Source organism: Zeus faber, assembly GCF_960531495.2.
Source record: "Zeus faber genome assembly, chromosome: 18".
In the NCBI taxonomy this organism is placed as follows: domain Eukaryota; kingdom Metazoa; phylum Chordata; class Actinopteri; order Zeiformes; family Zeidae; genus Zeus; species Zeus faber.
The window spans coordinates 30,098,789-30,111,793 of NC_137210.1; the positions used below are offsets into that span (position 1 = coordinate 30,098,789).

The following is a 13,005-nucleotide window of genomic DNA, read 5'->3' on the forward strand; positions in this document are numbered from 1 at the left end:
GATGGAGGAATGATTCATACAGAGGACAGACACACCACCTGAGGACCGGATCCACTGGAGACAAGGTTCATTCAGCAGATAGACGGTGACAACCCAAACCTTCTGCTTGGATCTGGAAGTCTTCATGTAGGAGGAACGATGCAAACAAGAATCACACAAACGTTACAACTCGTACAGTGGACATACATACCAGGTTAGCACTGTTAACAAGGTTCATTACGGAGGTTCAGTATTCATTCAGTGACACATCATTCCTGCAGCCCAAACCCTTTGCTGTGAGAAGCCAGATGGCTGAACCTGCAGTGAGACAGGTAAGCTGCAGAGAGACAGGTTAACCTGTGGTGGGACGGTCGCTCCACCAGGCGTCTGCTCGTGGCTGCAGAAGGTTTTATACCTGACGTCTAGATCCTCAGTGGAGCTCATTAAAGTTTCAAACTAACTGAAAAACATTTTTCTGAAGCTTTTCCTCTGGTGACCTTGAGATCAGATTAAAGGACTTTACACCACAAAGCCACTTTCAACTTGTTTAAAACTATTTTACTGAAATTCAATTTTAAATAATAACACAATTAAAATAATAAATTCCTTCATAAAGACCTTTTTTTGAATAATCCTTTTCTAACACAATATCCAAATCCGAGTGCTTCACATGAATAGAAGACAATGAAATGGTATTCATAATCATAATCATCATCATAAATAACAGCCTCGAAAGGTATTCAGTGTTCAAGGAGCGTAGAGACTCTAACAAAGGGTTTGATCCCACGTCATCGGTCCATGTCAATCAGCGCCAATCTGCATCAGATGTAGTGAACAGAAGGTCGAAGGACCTTGGGCAACCACAACCGAAGCCAAATAAATGTTCAAGGAGGAGGAAAATGGGCCTTTTGGACTATCACTTTTCTGCTTGGGTTGTCCACAAAACCAGTTTCTATTCATGAAATCTTGTCCAATTTTCTTGAGGCTCAATTTTCTCCTTTAGATGCTCTCTCCCAACGTCCCCCCGAGGGCTGCAGCCACCGTCGGTGCCAAGAGGAGCGAGATGGAGCGACTTTCCAACTGGCCATCACGTGACAGGTCAAGCCAGAGGAAGAGTGGCTGATGGCGGTGGACGGCCCGGAGTGGCAGGCAGCGCAGGACAATGACCCCAGCCTGGCCAGGGTGGGACAGTGGGTTGACACCAGGCCCCTCCACCTGGCAAAGCTGTCTCTGCCTTGCCAGTGGAGACCAAGGCCTACTTTGTTCCAGTGGGCCACCCTGGCCCGGCCTCATGGACTGCTGTACCAGATCTGGTGTGCACCAGACTGGGAAGAAGTGTGTGTGGGGGTAGGTCACCATGGGGGTGGCCAAGACCCTGACCAAACTTTGCCGACAGTTTTATTGGGCTGGTTGCAGGGAAGACACTGAACCTTTTGTGCACTGCTGTGATGGCTGCACCGCCAAGAAAGGACCGACTGGACACGTCCCATCCCCCTCTGCAGTAATAGCCATGGCCCCCATGGAGTAGGTCGGAGTGGACATCCTTGGTCCATTTCCCACTACGATCAATGGGAACCTCTCCATCCTTGTTGTCATGGACTATTTCACTAAATGGCGAGAGGTGTATGCGGACCCTGACAAGAGTGCTGCTACAGCAGCCGAGCACCCGAGCAGCCGGACAGCCGGGCAGCCGATGTGGGAAATGTTCTCACCGTTTAGTGCACCCGAGGAACTACACAGCGATCAGGGGCCGAGCTTTGAGGCGCAGGTGTCACCTACCCCTGGTAGGTGACTGTCTTTCATCCTCCCCTGGCTGCGGACCCCTGCGTACTTAGCCTTCGGCACACCTTCTGGCACTGATCTTCCCAAGATGTTCGGCTTCCAGTACCTGGGGGACTTCCAACAACGTCTGGCTGAAAGGACAAAGCAAAAGCAAGTCGATGACACTCGTTGTCAGGGCCGCTCCTTATTTTCAGGAGAGAAGGTATGGGTCTACAACCCAATTCAGAAGAAAGGAGTGTCACCCAAACTCACCAGCCAGTGGGTGGTGCCCTGTCAGATGTTGGAGCAGCTTTGGGACGTTGTGTACCTGGTGAAGCTGTGTGACAGGGGGCGGGCGGTGGTTATGCATTGCCACCGCCCCTTGGCTATGGACCTGCAGACCGACCCAGCTCATGCGGAACGGTTCCTCCAACACGGACAGTGTGGAACAGGTACCTGCGACCCCGCGGGTTGCTTAGCGCTGGGGCGGCTTTCCTGTTGCCATCGGGGCTGTGTTGTCAGCTGAGTACAGGCTGGCAGGGGCGCTGTAGCGACAGGGCTACACAGTCAGCATTGGGCCTTCCTGTTTCCCAGCATGCACTGTGTTGAGAGTCATGTTATTCAGTTAAATTGTTGAGTATAAGTTTAAAATGTCGTATGCAAGTTTTATGCTTGATTGTTCATTCTTGTTAAATTGTTAGTAATCCATTCTGTTGTAAGTGTTTTGGGGAATTAATACTGAAACCATTGTTGACGTCGTTGTTTGGTTTGATGAGCTCAGCGTTCGTCGTCAGGATGAGAGAATCTTGTGTCTCATTTGTCAATGAAGACTCTGTGAAAGGGACTTGGTGTCTTACTTCACTCACTACTGCAGTATATTTGCGTTTAAACTTGCTGAGGGGGGTAAAACCAGGGAACGATGAGCCTAGGGCTGGAGGAGACAGGTTGTGAGTAAGTTGTTTAGTGAATTGGCTTTTGATGGCAGCCACTTTGTTAGTAAAAAAGGAGGCAAAGCTATCAGCAGTGAGGTTGGAAGCTGGAGGAGGTGGTGGCGGGTAAAGCAGAGACTTGAAGGTGGCGAATAACTTATGTGTGTCTGTGGCACTGTTGATCCTGGCAAGGCCAGGATATTTCCTCTCGGCTGCTCTGAGGTCAGTGCGCGTTGTCCGGAGGGTGTCAGTCAGCCAAGGGTGCGACTGGGTTGATGGAGCAGGTCTGGTGGATAGTGGACACAGGCTCTCCAGACATGAGCTCAAGGTGGAGCAGAGAGAATCAGTGGCATCATTAACCTGCAGAGAGGAGAAAGTGCCGTGAGGCGGAAGAGAAGAGGAGAGCACAGAGGGGAAGTGGGTGGGAGACAGGCTGCGGAGATTGCGGCGGATGGAAACCATGGGTGGGGAGGTGGAGGGTTGTTTTGCTAGCTGGACATTGAAGTGGATGAAGAAGTGGCCTCTGAGATGAAGAGGGGTGACCCTTAGGTTGTCCGTGGTGCAGCTCCGAGCAAGACTGAGATCAAGCTCTTTGCCAGACTTGTGAGTCGGTGGAGTCGGGACCTGTCTTAGGTCGAATGAGCGAACCAAAGACAGGAAGTCAGCCCAGCTCGCACTGTCCAAGTGGATGTTCATGTCTCCGAGGACGAGCATGGGACACTCATGCTCAGGAATTGATGACAGCAGGGTGTCAAGCTCATGTAGGAAGTCACCGAGTTGTCCTGGTGGACGGTAGATGACGACCACATAGGCTTTCACCGGAGCCGTCACCAAGACGGCGTGATATTCAAAGGAGACAAAGTTGTTCCCTGTGTTGGAAATTAGCAGGCCAGTCCCACCACCACGGCCAGATGGTCTGGATGTGTGGGAGAATGTGTAGTTTGTGGAGAGTGCAGCCGGGGTTGCGCTATCTTCCGGTTTTATCCACGTCTTAGTGAGAGCAAGGAGCTCCAAGGAGAGGTGGTCGGCATTACCAGAAATGAAGTCTGCCTTGTTAACTGCAGATTGACAATTCCACAAGCCAACAGAGAAAGAGGTCTTTGCAGTAGATGTTTGCTGCAGAGACCTGAGGTTACCCAGATTGCATCGGCAGCTGCAGCAGCTGTCCTCTTCCAGACACTTTTAGCCTGTAAAGTGCCAAGGAGAATAATTATAATAAATATCACTCAGTCGTCCATTTCAGTGTTTTGGACGGAGGCACTGACGACATTTTAAGAATTAAAAAACTTTTTTTTTTCATTAATCTGGCAAAGTAATGTGGACCTCAGATTTAAAATATCAATCTCATAGATCTATTGGCATCTACCAGGTAAGAAGTTGTATAACTGTGTACATGTAAATCCATAGTTTGGATAACGTCTGGTAACGTCTAAATGCTAAACAGTGTCTAAACATGTCTGTAGCGTCTAAGTCACCACAGTGACCGAGTCAACACCGCACACTGGACACGGTCCAACTGGACATTCTCAATCAGAACCTGTACATTTATAATCAATAATATGATGATGTCATAAAGCATCTTACTGTAAATATAATTTATAGTAAATAATATGATGACGTCTTAAAGTGTCTTACTGTAAATGTAATTTATAATAAATAATATTATGATGTCATAAAGCATCTTACTGTAAATGTAATTTATAATAAATAATATGATGATGTCATCAAGCATCTTACTGTAAATATAATCTATAGTAAATAATATGATGACGTCATAAAGCGTCTTACTGTAAATATCTATAGAAAATAATATGATGACGTCCTAAGGCGTCTTACTGTAAATATAATCTATAGTAAATAATATGATGATGTCATAAAGCGTCTAACTGTACATATCATCTTCATTTTAGAGCCAGACGTGTGATGTGAATATTTTGGATCAAAGTTGTTCAGTTTTTCCCTGGTATCTGCTCCCTGCTCCCTGCTCCCTGGACGCCTCCGTGTAGCTGCTGGCAGCAGTACACCACAGTCGTGATTGCGGCGTGTTACAGTTTCTGTTTAGTAAGTACATCTTACACAAACTTTATTTCTTGCATTCTGGTGAATTTTAGTGCATGTGAATCACAAAATTACATTAAATTTCATTTAGCAGACGCTTTTTTCCAAAGCCACTTACAATTGTTTGAACACCGACGGACGCAGCCATCAGGAGCAATGAGGGGTTAAGTGTCTTGCTCAAGGACCCTACAGCATGCTAGCAGGAGGAGCCTGGGATCCAACCAGCAACCTTTAGATCACTAGACCACTAGCTCTACCGCCTGAGCTACCATCCTACAAAATAATGAGCTGCTTATTACAATGTACTGTTATGAACCTCAAACCGAACTTAAGCAACATATCAGGAGGAGGACTAACGTTACCAATGTTTTTTCAGTAATAAATAACTCATGTACTTACTAAACAGAAAATGAGGTTTCAGCATCAGTTCATCAGTTCATCAGTTCATCGGTTCATCAGTGGTGGGTGCAGGCTCAGGGACGGACCGGGACTAAAATAATGGCCCCGGACTGTTTTACGCAGACCCACCCACCAGAACCAGCCTGCAGATACTCCCCCCCCCACCCCCATGGACACACATACAACCCCACCAGCCCCTGAAGCAGCACTGCTAAGCATAATGGATGGATACCAGGCTACTGCAACACCAAAACACAGATATTTAAAGAGCAAACGTTTGTTGCCAGCAGGCCATCACTGTGAGGACACCATGATAGATTCAGGAAGTCAGTGTTTCATGGATGTAATTATAATAATATATAATAAAATTAATATTAAAACAATAATAATACCTTGACCTTGAAACTGGAAGGACTTACTATTGAGTGCAGGTCTATAAACAATTTAAATAAATGATAAGACTCTAAATAATATGAACAAAAATGAAGTACTGTACATTTTTTGACCTGCTGCGAAGATACAGACCATTACTCCTGGCCTGGGTATTGCTGGTCCATAAATGATAAATAATATTTCAATAAACAAACACCAGCTTGTATATATTTGTCCTCGTGCTCGGGTATTGCTGGTCCATCAATTATCAATAATATCTAAAGTTGATATTTCACTTGAAGGCAGCACGGTAGCATTTCCCACAGGCCTTGAAAGCAGCGTCCCTTCCAGCATTAAATGCCACTCTTACAAACCTTTAATATTGCTGCATATTCTGGGATGAGGAGGATCCTAAACTGTGCCATTTCATGAATGAATGGATGGTGACGTGGCTGCATTATTTGGTAAGTCAAGTAAATAATAATGATATTAAGCGGCTGATTTTCACCACCATTTACACTTTTAATTGTAGAAAACTTAAGTCATTTATGAAGTACGTATTGATAGATTCAGGTGTCAAAATCCGAGAATTTGCTGCTTTTCTGTTGTGTCAAATCATCATAAATGTGTGTTCATACCTGTATATACATTTGTCATTTTCAGCACAGTGTGTTGGCTAAACCATGACGCTTAACAAAGCTTAATTTCTTTATCTTTACTTTACAGTTTGTTCTCCAACCCCAAAGCAGGTCCTGTCAGTGACCACACCCTCCACATTTACAGAGAATTGGATGATGATGTCACAAGTTTGACAACCTTGACGGTCGGTGAAGCGCCAACGTTCCACTACTGCCGGTCAAACTTTGACGGTTTTTCAGGTTCTAACGACACCTCAAGCGCGTGCGTCGCGGTCATCCCGTTCGGGACACTTTTAGCCCGAAGAATTTGGGGAGAATAATAAAAATCCTAACAACAACAATAGACCGTCCCTACAGGATGGAGGATGGAGCACTAATTGAAGCCGCAAGCAGCCCTGGAGGTGCTTCCAGTGTTCCCGGGAGCGTAGGGACTCCAAGGCTTTGGATCCCACACCAGTGTTTCCCTTACCCGGTAATGGCCCGTTTTTGACCGGGAGAATCTGTTGGAAGTCCCACATATTTAAATCGTTCCGGACATATGTCCATGTGTCCGGTGACAATAATTCCCTGGAAGTATAATTTGAATTAGTGCTGGGAGATAAAACCATAACAATAGTTATCACCATATTTTTATCCTCGATGTTGAAATAAAATAGACTCGATCATTTCAATAAAAAAAATCTGCAGATCTGTTCATTTCCGCGTTCGGCAAATGACAACGGAAAGCCAATCGGTTTAGACGATCTAACGCTGACCTTTCACCTCCGACCAATCACGTTTGTTGATATAGAAATAAGCCCCGCCCACAGGTTGCGCTCGTACACGTGGAGCGGAGACGGAGCGCAGCGTCCAAAACATGGAGGAGAAGCAGAAAGATGATTTATCGTTGGGACACACACATCCATAGTTTGGTGTTTTTGTTGGGATATTAAAGTTCAACCCAAAGCAGACGGTATTTATCTATTGTGGTGAAAAATGTGAAGACGAGAAGTCCCGACCAAGACGGAGACACCACAAACTTTCATTTAGACCTACTTACATATTTATTTGCTTTTTTAATTTGATCAAATTGTTCACCAACAGAAATGATATGATTTCAAGTAGTAATATTCATAATATTTATTTTCAAAATAGTGTTAACTGATGGGACTTATTTTATTTTGAATATTAAATAAAAAATATTATCCATCGACAAGCCTTCATGATCTCATTCTTGGCCCACGTCAATCAGAGCCAATCTGCACCACATGTAGCACAGAAGGTCGAAGGACCTTGAGCAACCAGGACCCAAGATAAACCTTGTTCAAGGAGGAGGAAAAGGGGCCTTTTGGATCATCGCTGCTTTGGTTTTCCATAAAACCAGTTTCTGTTCATGAGTTCTGGCCCAATTTTCTTCTGGAGCCCCCCCGGGCTTTAGAGCCCTGAGATGGTTGCCTGGGTGTGACACTGGATGTATGGTGCTGTCCCACTGGGCAGACCGGTGACCGGTGACCAGTGACCGGGGACCGGGTGTTTACTCGGGCCACGTCAGGGGCTTTAGGGGAGGAACCAGGAACAACGTCGCCAGGAGACTCCAGTTGGTCCTGGAGTACCGGGAGGAGCTCATTAACAGCCGAAGATCAACTGACCGGTTCATTTACTGCTGCTAATGAGCTCCTCCAGTTGGTCCTGGAGGAGCTGGAGGACCTGGAGGAGCTGGAGGACCTGGAGGAGCTCATTAGCAGCAGTAGATCAGCTGGTCAGTTCCAGGAGACGCATCCTCCAAAACACGCTGCTCCAAACGCTTGGAGATGAAACAGAAATGGATCTATCATGTGGCCATGTGGTTGATAGTTTATACTGTCAGGTATAGAAGCAGGATGACCGTCAATAAGACATGTATATAAGCAGTTAGACAGGTATAGAAGCACTAAGACAGTCAGTAAGACAGGTAGAGAAGCAGTAGGACAGGCGAAAAGACAGGCAGTGGAAGCAGATGGAGACCAGTGACTTTGTTTTGTGATAAAAGTTTTATTAAGGACCAGTGAGTAACTCTCCATACTGCAGCACCACACTAGATACAGATCTAGAACATGTAGAACCTACATAGATCTAGAACATGCAGAACCTACATAGATCTAGAACACGTACAACCTACATAGATCTAGAACACGTACAACCTTCATAGATCTAGAACACGTACAACCTTCATAGATCTAGAACATGTAGACACTACATAGCTCTAGAACACATATAACATAGATCTAGAACATGTAGAACCTACATAGATCTACATAGAACATACATAGATCTAGGACATGTAGAACCTACATAGATCTAGAACACGTAGAACCTTCATCGATCTAGACCACGTAGACCCTACATAGACCTAGAACACATAAGCCCTACATAGATCTAGCACACGTAGAGCCCACCTAGATCGAGAACACATAGAACCTACATAGATCGTGAACACGTAGATCTAGGGCGATCCAGACGACTGCTTGGCTTCCGTGCTAGCGAGACAGATGCCGAATGTAGAATACTTTCATGATAAATCTGTGATTAAATAATTCTACAAAACATCCTAAAAACACATCAAAATAAAAGATTAATATGAGTTCACACACACACACACACACACACACACACACACACACACACACACACACACACACACACACACACACTCGTGACTCTTAAATTGTTGTTTTGGTTAAAAACAGAAAGTGAAACCAACCCATAAAAACCCATTTTAAAGCACTAAGGAGCAGCTGGAATGTGGCGGATTAAAGTGTTGTCATGGTGATGTTGTGGTATTGTGAAGGTGACATTACAGTGTTGTTACATTGACATCACGGTGCTGTCACAGGGACATCACAGTGTTGTCACTGTGACATCAATGTGTCATCACGGTGACATCAAGGTGACGTCCAGTGTTGTCACGGTGACATCACGGTGACATCAAGGTGATATTACGGTGCTGTTAGATTGACATCACGGTGTTGTTAGGGTGACATCACGGTGACATCAAGGTGACATCCTGGTGTTCTCACGGTGACATCACTGACATCAAGGTGTTGTCACGGTGACATCATAGTGACATCAAGGTGACATGGTTTTGTCACGGTGATATCACAGTAACATCAAGGTGACATCACAGTGTTGTTAGGGTGACATCAAGTTGACATCACAGTGTTGTTAGGGCGTGGCCTGGCTGGCATGCTGGCAGCCTCGTGCCCGTGCCGACACACTGCCCTGCCCCCAGTACCACACCGGCTCAGCCTGGGTGTGGTCGGTGACTCTGAAGACTTGGTTCAGTCCAGAATGTTCCAAACAGCCTGGATCCAGGTTTTGGGGCATTCTCAGGTGTTGTTGTGGCTCCACTGAACCCAGTTTGGGTCGTGGAAGGTTCCTCTGCTTTCTGTCCAAAGCCTGACGCTGTTTGCAGCAGCATCCACAGCGGAAGGACCCGGTCCTGCTCGTCGGGTTCCGGTCAAACATGTCAGAAGCTGAAGGAGCAGGAGCCGCTTCTCCTGTTTCAAGCCTCAGTTCTGCAGCTTTCCTTCCTTCCACGTTTCTCCGTGGGAGCGAGGGGCTTTTTAAGGCTGTTTGGTGAGCGCCTGTCGGGCGGCTCAGTGTGACGAACCTTTAAGGCTTCCGTAGAACATCTGGTAGGACGCGAACGGGCTCGGAGGTCAGAGAGGAACCGGCTGTGACCCAAACAGCGACGGCTTGAAGAATCTTTAAAGATTCATCTCATTCATCATATTTAAGACCTGAAGCCAGACGTTGGCAGAGTTAGCATGGTAGCATGCTAGCATGCTAGCCGCACCGCCCCCCTGCAGGCTGTGGGAGTGATGTCATCGCTTTGTAAAACTTTTCTCACACTTTGGAAGATGGACAGAGTCCATGCGTAGTGGATACCAAGTGTCAAATATTTCGATACCAACTACGACAATAAGGCTTTGAAGGTATTTTTTCAATACAAAGTGTAGTGTTTAATATATATGTTTGATTCGATGTCAGCTCTATATGTTCACGTTCCAGACGTTTCAGTTGGATCCAGAGCGGCCGACTCCTCACGCTGACAACCCCCAAGCACAGCAACCTGCTGGGAATCAAACCAGCTGGAGCTGGATTCATGCTCGCCGCCATATACCATATACATATATATATATATATATATATATATACATATATATATATATATATATATATATAAATACCATATATAAATACCATATATATATACCATATACCCACCATTTACTGTATATACCATATATCTACCAAATGTTCACCATGTTATATGTATGTTTATATATATATATATATATATATATATAGTATATATATATATATATATATATATATATACTATATATATATAAATGTATATATACACTATGTATATTTCCAAATCACAACCTGCAATTTCTCTCCAGGGATGAAGTCTCAGTCTGCCTGTCTGTCTGTCTGTCTGTCTGTCTGTCTGTCTGTCTGTCTGCCTGTCTGCCTGTCTGTCTGTCTGTCTGTCTGTCTGTCTGTCTGTCGTGACATGATTCATGAAATCAAATCCCTGATTTAGGAACAAAGGAAGAGGACGAGGGAGTGAAGTCGACTTGACATGGAACTGACGAGGGAAACAAATAAATATGAAATATGAAAATATATTACACTTTAAATTCATGATGTTGTTCCTGTTGTGCCAGACCCTGACAGCCAATCAGGACAGACGACACAAAGCTCCATGCGAGCCCACCGCGTGCGCTGGTGGTGGGAGTGTGTTTGTGAGGGTTGGCGGTGGAGGGGGGCGGGGCCGCTCTGGATCCCTCGGTGACAGAAATGTGACAAAGAAACAACAGGAAGTGAAAGGTGGAGGGTCTGCGGCTGTGGGCGGAGCTTCCTGACCGCGCCTTGTGAACGCTGGACCCCGAGTCTGGACGTCACAGGAGTCGCTCCCGGGTCAAAACGGTGGGAAAACACGCGACGGAAGCGGAACGCTAACGGGAAGGAATCATGACACCCAAAGCTCAAGCAGCTTGACCTTTGACCCGGATAAGATCGACCTTCCCGGGACTCGAACCTTATTCCTCGGGTTTGGTTGAATGTGTTGTTTGACCCGGTGGGAGGCAGGGGGCGCCGCGGTCCCGGCGACCGTCCTCTCCTGTGGGAGTCCAGACTTACTGTTCACTCCTCCTCCTCCTCCTCCTCCTCCTCCTCCTCCTCCTCTTCTCCACCCATCACCTCCACCAGCAGCTCTGCCGTGCACGTGGCTTCGCCCAGACTGTTGACGGCCTTCACAGTGTACTTGGCGTCATCATCTCCAGACACCTGCAACGACACACACATGCAGGACGGGGGCGTGTCACGCGTCGCCAAAGCCGCCGTTTTCCTTTTTTATTTTTTTCTCCCGGCGCCGACAGCGATGACATCATCAGAGCGGAGAAACAGAACCCGGTCGATGTGCACGGTTCAGAATGTGACATCATAGTGAAGCAGCCTTTCACTGTGGCTGTTAGTTCCTCAAGTGATAATTCCTTCAATGTGGAAGCAGAGTCAGTGAAATGAAGATGAAGACAGATGTGTTGTGTGTTTCACTCTGAAGCTCAGTGATTGGTCGACGCCGCGTCGCCGCTACTTGACCGCAGGTGGCGAACGAGCCGCCGATGTCGGCGCTCTGCGTCCGCAGGTCGGCCATGTTGGACGCTGGACATCCGCCGCTCAACAAACAGCTCGTTTGGTGAGAGATGATGACTGGTCGACGACAAGCTGCAACCGGCTCCACCCTCAACCATCTCCATCAGATGTAGTTTGTTATGAACGTGACAAGTTGAACATGAAGCTGGAATTCAACTGTGTGACTGGGGACGCATCTGATCCTGTCTCTACATTCAAGACGCATCTGATCCTGTCTCTACATTCAAGACGCATCTGATCCTGTCTCTACATTCAAGACGCATCTGATCCTGTCTCTACATTCAAGACGCATCTGATCCTGTCTCTACATTCAAGACGCATCTGATCCTGTCTCTACATTCAAGACACATCTGATCCTGTCTCTACATTCAAGACGCATCTGATCCTGTCTCTACATTCAAGACGCATCTGATCCTGTCTCTACATTCAAGACGCATCTGATCCTGTCTCTACATTCAAGACGCATCTGATCCTGTCTCTACATTCAAGACGCATCTGATCCTGTCTCTACATTCAAGACGCATCTGATCCTGTCTCTACATTCAAGACGCATCTGATCCTGTCTCTACATTCAAGACGCATCTGATCCTGTCTCTACATTCAAGACGCATCTGATCCTGTCTCTACATTCAAGACGCTCTTGCTGCTGCTGCTGCTGCTGCTGCTGCTGCTGCTGGACGCGAATCATTCAGTATTTCTGGGATGTTGTTTTCCTTTCAGAGCGCGGGAAACGCCTCCTTCAAGCGTCCGGCACATTCAACGCAAACTGAAGTGCCGCTCGTCTCCATTCTGGATTTACTCTTTTGCTGATCTGGGAAACGTCAAAAACCGCCCGTGTTGTGTGCCCGTCTCACCCATCTCACTTGTCTCACCCTCGTGTCAGAACGTCAAGTCTTGATTTGTCAGGAAAAACACTTGTTTCTCGAAAGCAAACGTTTATTGGAATATTAGAAATGACAATTAATAACAGAAATATGAGAATACTTAAACAACACCCTCAGCAGTTCAGAGCTTTAGCCAAACTGGACTTTAGAAGGAGAAGGAGTAAGTTTAATACCACACTACTTTGAAGTTACTCCCCAGAGCAAGCACTGACACACGGAGGCTGTTTGTGCAGGAAGGGAACGCCCGTCGTAAAAGGAGAATGACAAAGCAAATAAAAACTCTGGCTGGATTTACTCCGTTTC

General features: G+C 46.3%; 1 protein-coding gene across 1 annotated transcript in view; it reads right to left on the reverse strand.

The window, feature by feature from the left end:
• Positions 1 to 8,126: 8,126 nt before the first annotated feature.
• mylka (myosin, light chain kinase a) overlaps positions 8,127 to 13,005 on the reverse strand; it is a gene marked incomplete at its 5' end in the record, with an annotated part of 61,598 nt that continues 56,719 nt past the window's right edge. Inside the window, one exon of the mRNA XM_080018984.1 lies at positions 8,127 to 11,452. Within this exon, the coding sequence (XP_079875110.1) occupies positions 11,309 to 11,452 (144 nt within the window). The 3' untranslated portion in view covers positions 8,127 to 11,308. The remainder of the gene's footprint in view (positions 11,453 to 13,005) is intronic.